The sequence below is a fragment of the Nesoenas mayeri genome, assembly GCF_963082525.1.
Source record: "Nesoenas mayeri genome assembly, chromosome: 3".
NCBI lineage: Eukaryota > Metazoa > Chordata > Aves > Columbiformes > Columbidae > Nesoenas > Nesoenas mayeri.
In genome coordinates, this window is record NC_137544.1 from 43,561,392 (window position 1) to 43,574,914 (window position 13,523).

General features: G+C 49.4%; 1 protein-coding gene across 1 annotated transcript in view; it reads right to left on the reverse strand.

Moving 5' to 3' along the window:
- The window catches only part of SIM1 (SIM bHLH transcription factor 1), a gene marked incomplete at its 3' end in the record, with an annotated part of 43,632 nt that overhangs the window by 28,748 nt on the left and 1,361 nt on the right, over positions 1–13,523 (reverse strand). Inside the window, exons 2-7 of the mRNA XM_080341713.1 lie at positions 3,378–3,460; positions 2,231–2,320; positions 1,971–2,079; positions 1,774–1,859; positions 441–640; positions 222–328 (exon numbers count right to left, since the gene is read on the reverse strand). Of these exons, the coding sequence (XP_080197839.1) occupies positions 222–328; positions 441–640; positions 1,774–1,859; positions 1,971–2,079; positions 2,231–2,320; positions 3,378–3,460 (675 nt within the window). The remainder of the gene's footprint in view (positions 1–221; positions 329–440; positions 641–1,773; positions 1,860–1,970; positions 2,080–2,230; positions 2,321–3,377; positions 3,461–13,523) is intronic.

The window sequence follows — 13,523 nt, forward strand, 5'->3', positions numbered from 1 at the left end:
GCTGCTCCCCTCCACCTCCCTCCTGCCTCCAGCTCGGAGTTCAGTCTCTAACGAACTGTTTCATTAAACTCTGATGTAGATTTTGTCTATTCTCCCCTCCAACGAGCTGGCTTTTCCCGTTCCGAGCTAACAAACCCAAAGTCCATCTGCAGAGGGAGAAAGCGGAGGGGGGCTTAGGGGGAGGGAGGGCCAGGGTCTCTACAAGAACAGCATTTCCTTACACAAGTGATGTGCGCATCGAAGGTGGAAAGTGTCACAGCCGTGGACGTGGTGATAAAGGGTCTTCTCTATCAAGTCCTGGGGCTCGTAACCTGTTAGCTCAGCTACCCTGCAAGAGACACAAGTAGTAACTATCAACGGGTGAGAGGACAGGAGAAGAGGCCTGGGGGAGAAGAAGGGAGAGGCTAGGGGAATAGATTTGAAAATAACACCGGTTCTACCTGGAATCTAAGAATATGAGCTTCATGTCTAGGCTGGCCCGAAACATGAACATATTGCTGTGCAGCTTGATCTCCGTCACAGCGCTGGGTGGCAGCGAGTGGCCCACGGCGACCAAGCCAACGTTTTGGTAGCAGCCGTCGAAGGGGGACATGTCCAGGCTGTACTGGCGGATCTTCAGGTACCCGCTGCAGTGAATGACCTGCCGGAGACACAGGAAAATCGGGGGCTGCCTAGTGGGGGGACGGGTGTGCAGTGACAGGCGTCCTTCCCGACCGAGGGGCCGCCGGGTGCCCTGGAACCGCTGCCCTGCACCATCGCTTCGGCAAAGCAGCGACGTCTACAGGTTTTCTGCTTTTCTCTTTGGGTTGGGGTTGGTTTTGTTTTTTCCGTGCAAGAGTTCAGCCCTCATCTAAGGCCCATTAAAGTCAATGAGACTTTTTTTTTTTTTTTCCACTGACTTAAGTGGTTTTTGGACCACCTCCTAACTACGCTGTTGTTATTATTATTCTAAAAAGGAAAGAGGCGGAAGTGCCAACCCAGTTACAACTTTGTAATGAAGAGTGTATGCGTGTGAAAGAGTTTACATGTGTGCATGTCACATGTGTAAGATAGCCTATTATACAGATAGAACAGGCACTATCCGCAGCCAGAAAGACGGAAATTTAGGTATGTCTACTAAACGTATCTTTGCAGATGACTGCTGTGTACTTCCACTCTTACTTCTCTATTATTAGGGTGTTTCTTCCTGGAATAGTTTCAACAGATGTCCTTGTTCTACGGTACATCGTGGCACAACGCCTCGTTGGGTTATAGGTACCCACCACTCTCCGGCGCTTTGCAGCTGACACAAAAGCAAGGAGAAGGTAGGAGAGCAGGGGCTGTCTCCACCGAGAAGCTTTGAACAGTATCATGTGAAACAGGTGGGCAAAGCCTTTAACTTGGAGAGCTGTCCCTGAAGCTGACGAGTTCCCCAATAAAGGAATAAATTAACCCAGGACTCCCATTGTGTCACCTAACAGCTTCCCAGACAGCCCGGGAACGTCAGTGGTTGTGCGACGTTCAGTTTAAAAAGCAAAATAACACAAAAGAAAACCACACGGGGAGCTCGATTGCTTGGGTTTGTGGTTTGAGCTCTTTAACCTGAAACTCCGAGAGAAATTCTGGCTCTGGACCACATGAAAGAGCACCGGAGTGGGACAGCCCCCGCGGGAAGAGGGCTTATCCCCACTCCTGTCCTCGTTTTCACCGCCCGCCCTGCGTGCTCGGCGTTGTCGGAGCAGGGGCACAGGAAGGTGTAGGGGGGGCGAGTGGGTCCTGGCTGTGGGCACGAACCTTGTAGCCCCCGCAGGTCAGGCCCGCGTTCCTCTTGGCCAGGACGCACTTCATCCTCAGGAAGAAGGACCTCTCGATCTCGTACTCTGGGAAGGGGAGAAAAGCAGAGACGGGGTGAGCCGCGGCCTCCACCGCGCCTGCGCAGTCCATTCCGCGTCCGCACAGGTCACGCGTGAACGGAGGGCTCTGTACTTTACCCTGCACGAAGTGCGAGTGATAAGGCTGGTGAGCTGTGAGCACGGCCGTCATCTCATCGTGGTCGGCGGGGTGGATGTACTCGTAAATGCTATTGCCGGTCAGCTCTACCTGCGAGAGATGAGGAGGAGGAGGGGAAGGAAAGGGTTCAGCGCCGGCATTGCTCACTCTCCCCAAACGCACCTCCACTGCCAGCCTGGGGATGGGGGGAGGTGGGGCGGGGGGGGCAGGCACAAGGGCTAGCGAGCCCTCCGCAGCGTACCTGTGACAAGCCCAGGTGCACCGAGGCGGTCTCCGAGATGTACATAATCTTGCCATCTGGAGCCACGACAAATATGAAACCGTCCAACGTCTGCAGGAAAGGTTTGAGGAGTGGGAAATGTATATATATAAACAGACAGACAGATAGATCCACCCATGAAGACAGATAGATCAATGAAATATCTGTCCCTTGGGTTTCTGTTAGCAAATAGTCATCCCTGTTCAGGCTGTGATCATTTAAAAAGTTGGGAAGAAAGGGACAAGTCCTGAACAAGAATCCCTCTAAAGGTTCTAGACACCTGAAATACAATCCGATTCTCAGATGGGCTCAGCTCAAAAGTAGTGCAAAGTGCCTGGGAAGTGTTTAAGAACAGCTACTGGGTACCCATTGATGAGTAGGGCCGTCCCAGAATTCCTGAATATTTTTGTCCCATTTCAAACGTCACTGGGGCTTTAGCACTTGGGTACTTGCTAAGGAGACTTCAAGCTAGCAAGTATGATTTAAAACTCTCCCTAATGTAGACAAGGGACAAGATTATTTATCAGGTATGTTTCAGCAGATATAGATGGGACTTCTGGGTATACCGAGAGCAGAATAGACTCTCCAGAGGCCACACAAGCCCTCGAAATAATGCGTGGTGACGGTAACAGCTAATAATTCCTCAATATTTCAGCCAGCAGTGAGTTTTCAAACGTGTCCTACCTGGTTTGTGTCTATGCTCATTTCTGTGCCTGCTGAGCCCAGGACAGCCTCCTCCAACTTGTCCTTAAAGCCTCTCCCTGTTTCTACACCACCCTGAACTTCAGCGTTTTGTCGAGACTTGTCACCTTGTTAAAAAGTCACGCTCCTGTTCTCTGGTCCCAGAAGACACACTGAGATGTGGCGTGAACCCCTCGGTGCGGACCCTGTGTTGGCCAGCACTGGGGCTAAGGACCCGGATGGACCAAACCACAGCCCCGTTAAAAGTCACAGCCCACATTCTATCGCGACAGTTCGAATATCTGAAGTTTCCCCCTCTTTTTTTTTTTTTTTTTTCCTGAAACACTTGAACAGTTAAAAATTAGTCAAGGTGGCAATTAAAAGCTCAGAAGTGGGAATTATTTCTTTAATCATTAATACCATATGGCTGTCGTTTCCAGACCAGTACCTGCAAAAGATGGGATCCCAGTTCCCGTCCAACATTATCCAGCGGGCTAGTTCGGCTAGAGTGGCCCCAGGCTTCTCCAAGTCCTGTTTATTTAAGACACAGAAGAAAAATAAGGTGAGATGAAAAAATGGCTGGTGTTATCATACTGGAGAGGAACTATTTTTTCCTTTTTTTTTTTTTTTTGTTTGTATTCTCTCTAAAACATGCATACTTATAACCTTTGGAAAACTAGATGTTATTTCGTTATACAGAGAAGCCTCTTTTGTGGATTTTTTTTCAAAGACCTAACTCCCGTGAGAGAAAAATAGCTATTTTGAGTTAACGGTGAAGTTAATCCCTAAGATCTAAGTGAAATAGCGTTCCAGATAAAAGGGATTTTTAGTGCTGCCTTCGGCTACTGGGAACTGGCTCCTTGAACTTCAGGGAAAGCGTCTTTCTCCTTAACGTCACCAAAGGGATCCCGGACAACACTGGGAGCTATTTAAAATAAAAGAAAGGGGTGTGCTGGGGGAAGCCTTTGATGTCGAGAGAAGGATGCGGTTAACGTGGCACGACAGTGTCTGGGAAGATAAACCTTTTGGCAGCGGCCAGGTCAGCCCTGCGGGCCGGTCCTGCCGGCACCTGGGCTCTGCCTGCGGGTGGTTCCTCCCTCTGCAGAACGCAGAGCTCGGCCACAACCTGCCGGGCAATTAGCCAGCAGGCTTGTGATAAGGACTGGCTTAGACCCCCCTGCTCGCCAGAGGTAACTTCCCAGTTTGGTTTGTGACCCGTCTCTCTCTTCGGGGCCACCGCCCTCTCACCTGGAAGTTTTGTAATTGCATGTTTGGGGAACGAGAGAGGAGCGAGCAGATGCGACTCATCCAGCTCCCCCCAAGCCTCGTGTTAAAACGTTTTCCCTTTTAGTCATCCTCACTCAAGCCCACGAAAAGCAAACTACTTGTCGCTAAGCCGAGCTCAGTTTCACGGTTGCAGTATGGCCCTTTGGGGCGGCCTAGACAAGGCACTGTCTGACGGCAGGGACCGTCCTCTCTCCTGCCCCACGAAGCCGGGTCTCCGGGATTCACCTTCCTCCCCACTATCCGTCACCTCCGCTGCTCTGGCAGGCGGGGTGGGTGTCTCTGCAGAAGGGGTGATATGCCTTCAAACAGCTCTCTCCAGAAATCAGTCTCTCCGGACCTCTCTAATGTTTCAGAAGTGAGGAGAAATAAAAGCTACATTGAAATTACTCTGCCAGAGTAAAACTAGTTGTGAGCCATGCCTTTTCACAGTGCTGTTGCCAAAATAATTTAAACGGGGCAATGAAAACCTTTTACGCTTGTGCCATGAAATAAGGTTCAGCCTTACACGCACAGACACTAAGATACAGTAAAGGGGAGGAAAAAAAATACAAATCCTGATTGATGGCCGGAGTGCGGGTTCCCCGGGGAAGGCGAGAGCCGAGCCGGCGAGATCTCCCTCCCGCAGGGCGGGCTCGGGGAAGGCAAGACCCCGTTTTCCGGCTATTTCGAGCCAAACAGGCGAGGTGGCGACAGCCTGCAGCCGCGGGCATCCCTCGCTATTGACCGACTTCGTCTAGGTGTTTGCCGGTCTAAACAAAGCTAACGATTTCCTCAACGCTATTTGAACAGGGCATCCCATGGCGGCCCTTGCCCTCCCTCCCTATCGCCGAAGGGGCATAGCGATGCGCCTCTCCCGCCCCTGCCTTTCCCTCTGTCCTCTCTGCTTGCTCGTCCACCTCTTAAGCGCCAGCTTGTCTCTTCACCGCTCCTACATTTCTCCCTTCTTAACTTCACAGCGAGGGCATCTCACTGGCAGCCGCAAAGTGTAGCCAGCGCCAGGTGCCTGCCAAAACCAGGGCTCCTTCCCATTATTTCCTCCATGCGAATTAACTTTTCCCTGAGTCCCTGGGCTTCAGTCCGCCCTGCGCTCTCCGGAGCGGGTAGACCCGAGGGGGATGCACTGGAGGCTTCGGGGGCACCTTTGCTCACTCCACCTTCCCCCCCGCCCCAGGAGCCAGGCGCCAGGATGGAGGGTCACCTCCAGCCCCTAAAACCAGCAAGGAGCTGAAAAATCTTGCGCAGCTTCCAGGGAGAGAGAGGAAAACTCTATTTGTGCTTGTTTTTCCCAAGCTCCTGGCTGGATTCTCTTCTGAGGGGTCAGGACGGCCCGCTAAAGCAGAGGCGGCCAAAACGGCTCCTTGCGACATCCCCCCACCTGCAGGGAAATCTGAGTGACAGGGTTTTGTTTTCAGGACTACATATGCGCTCCCCGCCTACGATTTCAGTTGTTTATTAATGTAAGTTTACGACTCTAATTATTCTTCTTCTCAAAGGGAAAATTACCCGACCGGCCCGGTTAATCAACAGCTCATGGGCAGTGCAGGTTACCCCCACTCCGGCCCGGGAAGGCGGTTCTTCACGGGGCGTTGAACTCCTCGCTGTGTTTCAGGTGGAAACCCCGTGCTGCTGGGCTGTGTCTGTTAATGGTTTATAATTAAACGTCTTCACTTGTCTACCTGAACCAGCTTTTTAAAATCCTATCGCAAGAGATGGTTCTTTGTGTACTTCCCAGATGTTTCAGCACTTTCAAGTCGAAGACTATTTCTGTTCACTGCCAAGCTCAGCCTTTCGCAAATTGACTGGCTCTCCTGATGCCCCTTAAATACAGTTTTTAAAGATTATGCGAGAAATCCTCTCCATTAATATTCCCTTTTATTTTTTTCCCTGTCTATTCGCTTTAACATCCAATTTCCTTTTATCGAGGGGCAAACTTGCGCACTTGACCTACCGCAGAATATTCTCCAAATCCTTTGATTGTCTATTTAAAACAAAACAAGGAAAACAGCTCTCCCTTTTGCTTCAGGATTACGCTTGGAAACAAGATCTAAAGATTCTCTTGTAATTTGGAGAGGCAACAGCATAATAGGTTTGGAATAGAAACAAGCAGCTTTGTGAAGGGAAGGATAACTAAATCGTTTTTAGGCAACGGATTTTCCCAGCTAAAGTGGCCGAAGACAAAGCAAAACATAATCTATTTTGGAAGATTTCCAAGATATGCCACATTAACCTTAGCAGTTAAAATCTGCTTTCTTCCTTGCATCCCCTCCCCCACAAAGGTCTGGTTTATCATATTTACATAAGTAGCCTTAGAAAGGATGTATCTATTATGGATCTAAGGAGCTAGGGAGCTCACATTTCATTTGAAAATAGAGGCGAAGTTTTACTGTTGGTTAATACTTGATGCATTGTAGAACCATTTCCATTTAAATACCCCGACCCACGGATTACCTCAATGGACTGGCTGCATGGGTTTTATAATTTCCTGAAAATGAGATTTCGATTTATAAAACAAGAAACCAATTAGTAACCAAATGAGGCGAAGTATATCCACTAAAATTGACCTAATCCCACAGGCACCATTTAGGCCAGTTCTTGGCGAATGAATGATGAGCCACCATCTAGTGTAAGCTCAAGGCATCATGCAGCTGTGTTATTCAAGCAGCAAAAATAAATGGATCGAGCTTTTGTTTCGGAATGAATTTGATACTCTTGACAAAACAGAGATTATAGGGTCCTATCTAACAATCTCCTCCACTCAAGGATTTTTTTTTCCTAAGACAATAAACAATTTGGGCCACAAGAAATTGTCCATCGTCAGGAAAAAAAAAAAAATAATAATAAAAAAAAAGCAATGCATTTTGGCCAGGGTCTTGCTTAATTTGCGAATAGTCTTGTTGCCTAACAGTGTGCGCCAATACTGCGCCGAGACTGCGCGGATCCTGCACAGAGCCGGCGTGCTGACTCATCATTTTTTCTCAGCACTTGCCGACAGAACCGCCCGGTCCTTTCCACATCAAAAAGCTATTTAATCGGGACAACTACACTGGCAAGTCCGTGTGAAATGCCTTCTCCCCAGCCGTGCCCACCCCTGGCACTAGGCAAGCCGGTCCCCACCGACAGCCTGTCCCCCAAGCCGGGCTCAAGGCCAGCGTCGTAGCGCTCAGCTGCTTTTGCCCTGTCCTTCCCCTCGTCGTTTGATTGATGCAAGCCTTGATGCCAGCAGCCAATGGAGGGATTGTGTGAATGTCGTCCCTACCCAGTGGCGATATTGTCGCAAGAAGCAATTCTGGCCCACGGAAGGGAGAAGAGACTCCTCAATCATTTCTCATTTGATCGAAGCAAAGAGCGAGGCAGGCGCAGGGAAATGAGACTCTAGGAGGCCCGGGCAGGTCTTTGGCACTGGTTGATCTCCGGGTTACTTGTCCGCCTGTGAGCATCTGCAGCGCAGAACTCACCTCGACTCCCTCCTTTGTCTGGCAATAGCAAAGGGAGAGGGGGTGGACGGTGGGAGTGGGGTGGCCAGAAGATGCAAGCCCTTATCTACTTTGTGTTACTACGATTTCCCCAACGGACTATCCATCATGAAATCTTAGAGCACTTCGGATTCACGGTAGCGAAATAACGGCAGAGCGGGTGCGTTTGAAAGTCACTCAGTGGAGAGCCCAGCCTGAGCTCCAGACCCTCTTATTTGGGAAGGCGGGCTTAAACGGCCAGCTATCTCTAGGGGAGAGGAGCCCCTGGGGTCGACCCCGGGGACTTGGCTTTCCTCCCTGCCTGCCCACACGGCCGGCGAGGCCCATGGGTACAAGTAAAGGTGCGAGACCCACAGAAGCCGTGTATGCCGGGTAGATGGAGACAGGGGCCTGTCGGCAGAGTTTTCTCGTGTTGCTGAGGATGGAAAGAAGGAGAAGCGCAGGGGGCTCGGCCGGAGGCAGACGACTGCTGGGGGGTAGCGCCGGCAGGAAGGAAAAGCGGCGGGGACTCTCTCCTAAGCCAGGTCCAAGGAGCTCCACCGCGCGTGTCGCTTCCAGGCGCTTCTTAAAACTCCCTCTCCGGGCGGCTGCCCCCACCTCGCTGCCTCCCTCCCGGGGGCCGCGGCCCGGGGACGCCTTCCCTCGCTTTTGTTTCGGTGCGTTTGTTTTGGCCTTTTAACAGCCGCTCTCTGCTTACGAGAGATGGAGGGGCGGCAGCTCGACCGCCGCCAGCTCGCCGGGGATGCTGATCCCGAGGAGAGAGAGGAATGCGGGACCCCCGGCCACCTCTGCCCTGGGGCTTGCACCGAGGCAGGCTGGGCCCCGCTAGCCTTCCCCCCGGCGCTGGGGAGGCCGAGGAGGGACGGCCCGAGCCACTTTCCCCTCCCGTCCCTGCACGCCGGCTTCGTGCAACCTGCTCGGCGAAGCCGCTCATAAAGCTTTACAACGGGCACGGGCATTTCACCTCCGCGGGCAGCTCGTAAAGCAGCACCTTCGCTACCTCCCCATCGCCCCTCGCTGGCACTGCTGCTGCATTATATACCACTCCCTGCAGCTACTATGTGGAGAAGAGGGACACCAATGGTCTTTTGGGGAGAGGGAGGCAGGACAGCTCGGTCCCCATCTTAAAGGCGCTCATTTTCCCTCGCTACCCAGGAGAAAAAAAAAGAAAAGAAAAGACAAAATCGCTACACCCTAAGCCGCAAGGACAGAAGCTGTACGTCCTAGCCACCGGGAAAGGAAAAGCCAACTGGATGTTGTATCGAGGAATTAGCTTGATTCGATTAACCATTTAATTAAATAGTCTCGGTTTTGCCATCACCCAGCTCCCGACAGGGTTGATTTCTCAGTTAATTTAACAGGCAGTGGTTAATGATAACTCAAAATCTCGGCCAAATGAGGCTTCTGTGAAGGATTGGTTCGCCGTCAGAGTTTTCAGATGAAATGGAATAAGCTGTGTTTTAAAAAAAAAACGCTGCTCATTTCCAACTGCCTGCGGATGCCATTAGCAAGGTTTTGTAAAGATTTATTATCTCGGTAAATCACATGTGTTCGTTTGAAGCAGAGATAAGTTAGTATCCCGCTTTCTTTATAAAAATAATATTAGAGGGAGGAAAAGTCCTGTTGACTAAACAAACAACCCTATTTAGAAAACGGTGGTGGAAATAACGCTGAGACTGATCCACTCTAGAAAGAAATACCAGCATTTTGGCATACAAGGGGTAACGGGATTGCGCTCTGAAATGCAAACAAACGGAACCATGCCCAAATTGGAGAGAGGGAAAATAAGTCAGGGAAATTTTCGAGCACGAACTATTTATTCATTTCTACAGGAGATGTAAATTCAAATATCCGAAGAAACTGGGAAGGGACGGTATTGGACTAATGCACTTGCGAATCCACGTTACTCATATGCAAGTTGAAAAATATCCTCAAATATTAAAACAGTGGTATGTTATTAAGAAGGGACAGGATTTTTCTAAAGAAAATAGGGTTTTATGTACTCGTCTCAGTTGGTATTCTTTCAAACACATAAATCTGCTTTTTCAACGATCAAGCTGGTAGTTTAGTTCTGCACTTCACATTCTAAGTTCACATCAAAACTGGAATTAAACAGGGAGGCAGCGTGGAGAGTAAACTGCAGCTTAAATGAGAAAAACTTCTGTAAGAAAATAAACACTGAAACCTAATGCTCAATCATTTCCCTTAGCAGTAAGAAAAACAGCATTAAATCACCTATCCACGTGGGAAAGAGATTTTTTTTTTTTTCTGCTGATCTCTTCCTCTTTTAAAATAAAACAAGATTAAGGGTTTCAATATTGAAATGTTAACCATCCTGATTCGGCGAAAGTTTGTGTAAACGGAGCCTCTGCTTTTGTCTCGAAAATGAAAAACCCCTCTCCGCCGAAACGACCCGTCTGCGCTAGGACTGAAATTTCGAACCCTCCTTTTCCCTTTCTGTTCGCATAAGGAAAATAGGACCTTTGAATTATTCCCAACTAGGAAAAAAAAAACAAACCAACAAACAAACAAACAAATCAACCTATTTATTGTGCTGCTTTTTTTTTTTTTTTTTTTTTTTTTTTTTAGCTTTTTCCCCCTGCCTTTTCTTTGGATAATTGCAAAGGTCCGTGAAGAATTACCCCGCTAGTTTTAGTGACGGGATCTTTTTTGAAGGAAAACTCTTGTAGTCCTTTGGCACCCTGGAGCTTTCTTTCCAGATCTTTTGTGAAATTACGTTATTTGCCATTAGCCGTTTAATGTTATTTTGCTATTCTAGGATTTTCTTTTTAATAAAAATTTTTAAAATGAACGTTAACTCATGAGCGAATATATCAGGAAGTTCTGCTTAAAATAAAATAAAAAATCTTCCTTGCTGTCCTCAGCGATCTAGCAGATCTTCATGCTTTCCAAAAGCTATATCTGGTCACCAAAACTATTAAATCCCTTATAGGCTTTCTTCTCCTGAAAGTTTTAACACTGAAATGATGCAAGCTACCTAAGCTGCTGAACGCTTTTCGTCCTTTAGAGTTTTAATCTGCTGGAGACTAGTAAAGTGAAATCAGGGGTAGTGAGAACAACCCAGGCATTTTAATAGCTTGTAAGAATTGCACAGCCATTACGAGACGGAGCTCGTTGGAAGATCTCTGCTCCGTTTATCAACTTTGTCCGGGATGCCACCGATTTGTGTTCAGATTTCTGACAGTGAGACGGAAACCGCACCGTGACCATTCTGTATGACTCCCTTGGTATTTTCCTCCAAGAAAACTCTCTTGTTCCCAAAATGAACCCGAAATCTACCCACCTTCTTTCCCTCTAGCAACCTTTCAGACGTAAAAATATGCAGACAAATGCACACCGATTCTTTCCGCCTGTTCCAGCCCCGCGTGTGCGCGGCGGTGAGGAGTATATATCTTTCTGTACGTGATTATTTACAACCAGACCCTATGCACACACTCTCCAGGCAGATGGAAATTCGCTCTTGTATCGGGGAGAGGGTGCGTGAGTTACACTGGAAAGTGCAGCTCGCTCTTACGGAGACAACGCTTCGTTATCCTGACTCTTACAAGACCACTTTAAATGTAGGACATGACACTTCGCCCTTTGGCCAACTCACCGGATCTGTCTCGGTGCTTGTATCGCTTTCCTTCTCAGGGAAAAACAAGCAAACGGACCCCCCATTGAATCAATCCAACATTCCTACCCTGCCTCTTTCTTTCCGAAAGTCTTCTCCTTTGGATGTCTAATTTCCCTGGCTACCACTACCTGTCCTCCCTTCCCAGCGAAACAATGACTTCTTTTCATGGCTGGAGGTACAGGGAGACCAGCATCCCCCTCCTTTTTCCTCGCCTACACCTCACTGCTGCCGGAGGAGCCGGGGCACAAGTACAGCCGAGCCAGTAGCCCCACGCCCGCTCCTGCTGCCCCCGTCGCACTCCGAGGTCTCGGGGAAAATCACCCGGCGGGGGGCTCGGCGCCCGTTCCGTCACACAGGGGCGCAGCGCCGGGAGGCCACTCGTGGGCGAGTTGCTCGTGATTAATCCCAGCACCGGCGAGTGCAAGGAAACACGGCGGCTCCGGTGCCGGGCCAGGCTGCTCTCCCCGCTCACCCGCCTCCTCGGAAGTGCGTGGGAGGGAGAGATAACTCGCGTGGGGCCGCGGCCCCCGCTTTCGGGCCTTTGTACCCAGCCCGTAGTGCCTCCCTGCCCCGTCCCGTCCCTCCGGCCCTGCCCGGGGACGCGCGGCTCTGTGGGTGGGTGAGGAGGCGAGGCGGTTCCGCGTGGATCTGCCGCCCGCTCGGCGCCGGGCCTGCCGCGGCAGCGCGCCTCGGAGGAGCCAGCCCTTTCGTGCCTACTCTCTGCCTTTCTTTTTAATTCGCAGCTCGCCTTTAATTAGGCTGCGAAGGCTCTGCTCCCTCCAGAGCCCCACTTCGCCGCCCCCTCTGTCTCCGCGCTCAAATTAGCATCTGCCGCGGCCGGCAGCGGCCCCGGGCCCGGCGCACTTCGCCACACGGTTCCCCAGGGCATTCAAACATCCTGCGCTGCCACCGAGGGACGGGGATCAGCTATTCTTCTCTTCCCATGATTACTCACAGCCTACAAGCAACACCATATGCTTCTGCTGATCAAACAACCCGCTACATAGGCACCATTAATTGACGAGACCTGCTCGAAATCACGCAGAAAGGTAGCCTACTGAGACCGCAGGAGTTGACAAATCATTGCTAATAATCCTTTTAGGAACATCATGGGCATCAGAGTTTGCAATAGCTTTATATTTATAAAGTATGCGCTGACAGTATAAAGGACAACTCGGTCTCTTTTGAAACAGAGGACTGCCCCGCATAATGATCTTCAAGGTGGCAGATCACATAGAAGAGGAAAGTGGCTTGATGAAGGCTTTAATTATTATTATTTTTAAAAGGTTTCATTTATCCGCTTCTTTGGTTCTAAGTGACTCAGAGCTACAGAGGAGTGTATAAAGAAACTATTGCAAGATGCACTGGATTGGAAATTACTGCTGTGGACTCTAGGTATAAACGTTCATACGTAGCTGGGGGGGGGACACACATCCTCCAGTCCAAACGACTGCCCCATTGCACGTCTACTTTTAAATAGTAGAATTAGGTCAAATAGCTCACAGATAAAGAAAAAGACAAAACAAACAAACCAACGAAACAGGCCGTATACCCACTCTTGATTTGTAAAACATGATAGACAGCCAGACCGATCCACCGACTCTAGGTATAGCTCTAGAAAACACAGAGGGGCATGCCTATATCAGGCTGTTTCTTATATATACACGCTTCTTAACGAAAAATGTAGTAATTTTTGCTATTAGGTAGGAAGAAAAGCTCTCAGTTCCTTTTATTTCAGGTAGACAATATCTCAACTGATTTATCTGAATAAAAGATTACTGAAGTATTTTTGATTTTTGCTTCCTACTTCCTATAAAAACAGAAGAGTGGGAACAGAGTAGAACTTTATTTCGACCTTCTAAGCTTTCTATGTTGTTTGTTTTTCTTGGCAGCCCATCTAGAAGCCCCAAAACGGTCGTTTTAAATGCTAATTCCACTCAAAAGCAAGACATGCTTTAGGATGCGTGTCTGCTTTTGCTAGTCAGGCGGGACGTGTTGCTGCTGCTGTCAACTTGAAGTTTGGTGTTGCCTGACCGCGGGGGAGAATCAGGCCCAGGCTCGGAGACTGGGCTTGCAGCACCGAGTGGGCAGGCGGATGGAATATATTTGAGTACAAAACTCCTGTTAAAAATTTCCGAGGTCTATTAACGCCCTTCAGATGGCCCTAATGATCCTCAGAGCGAGACACATCACATTC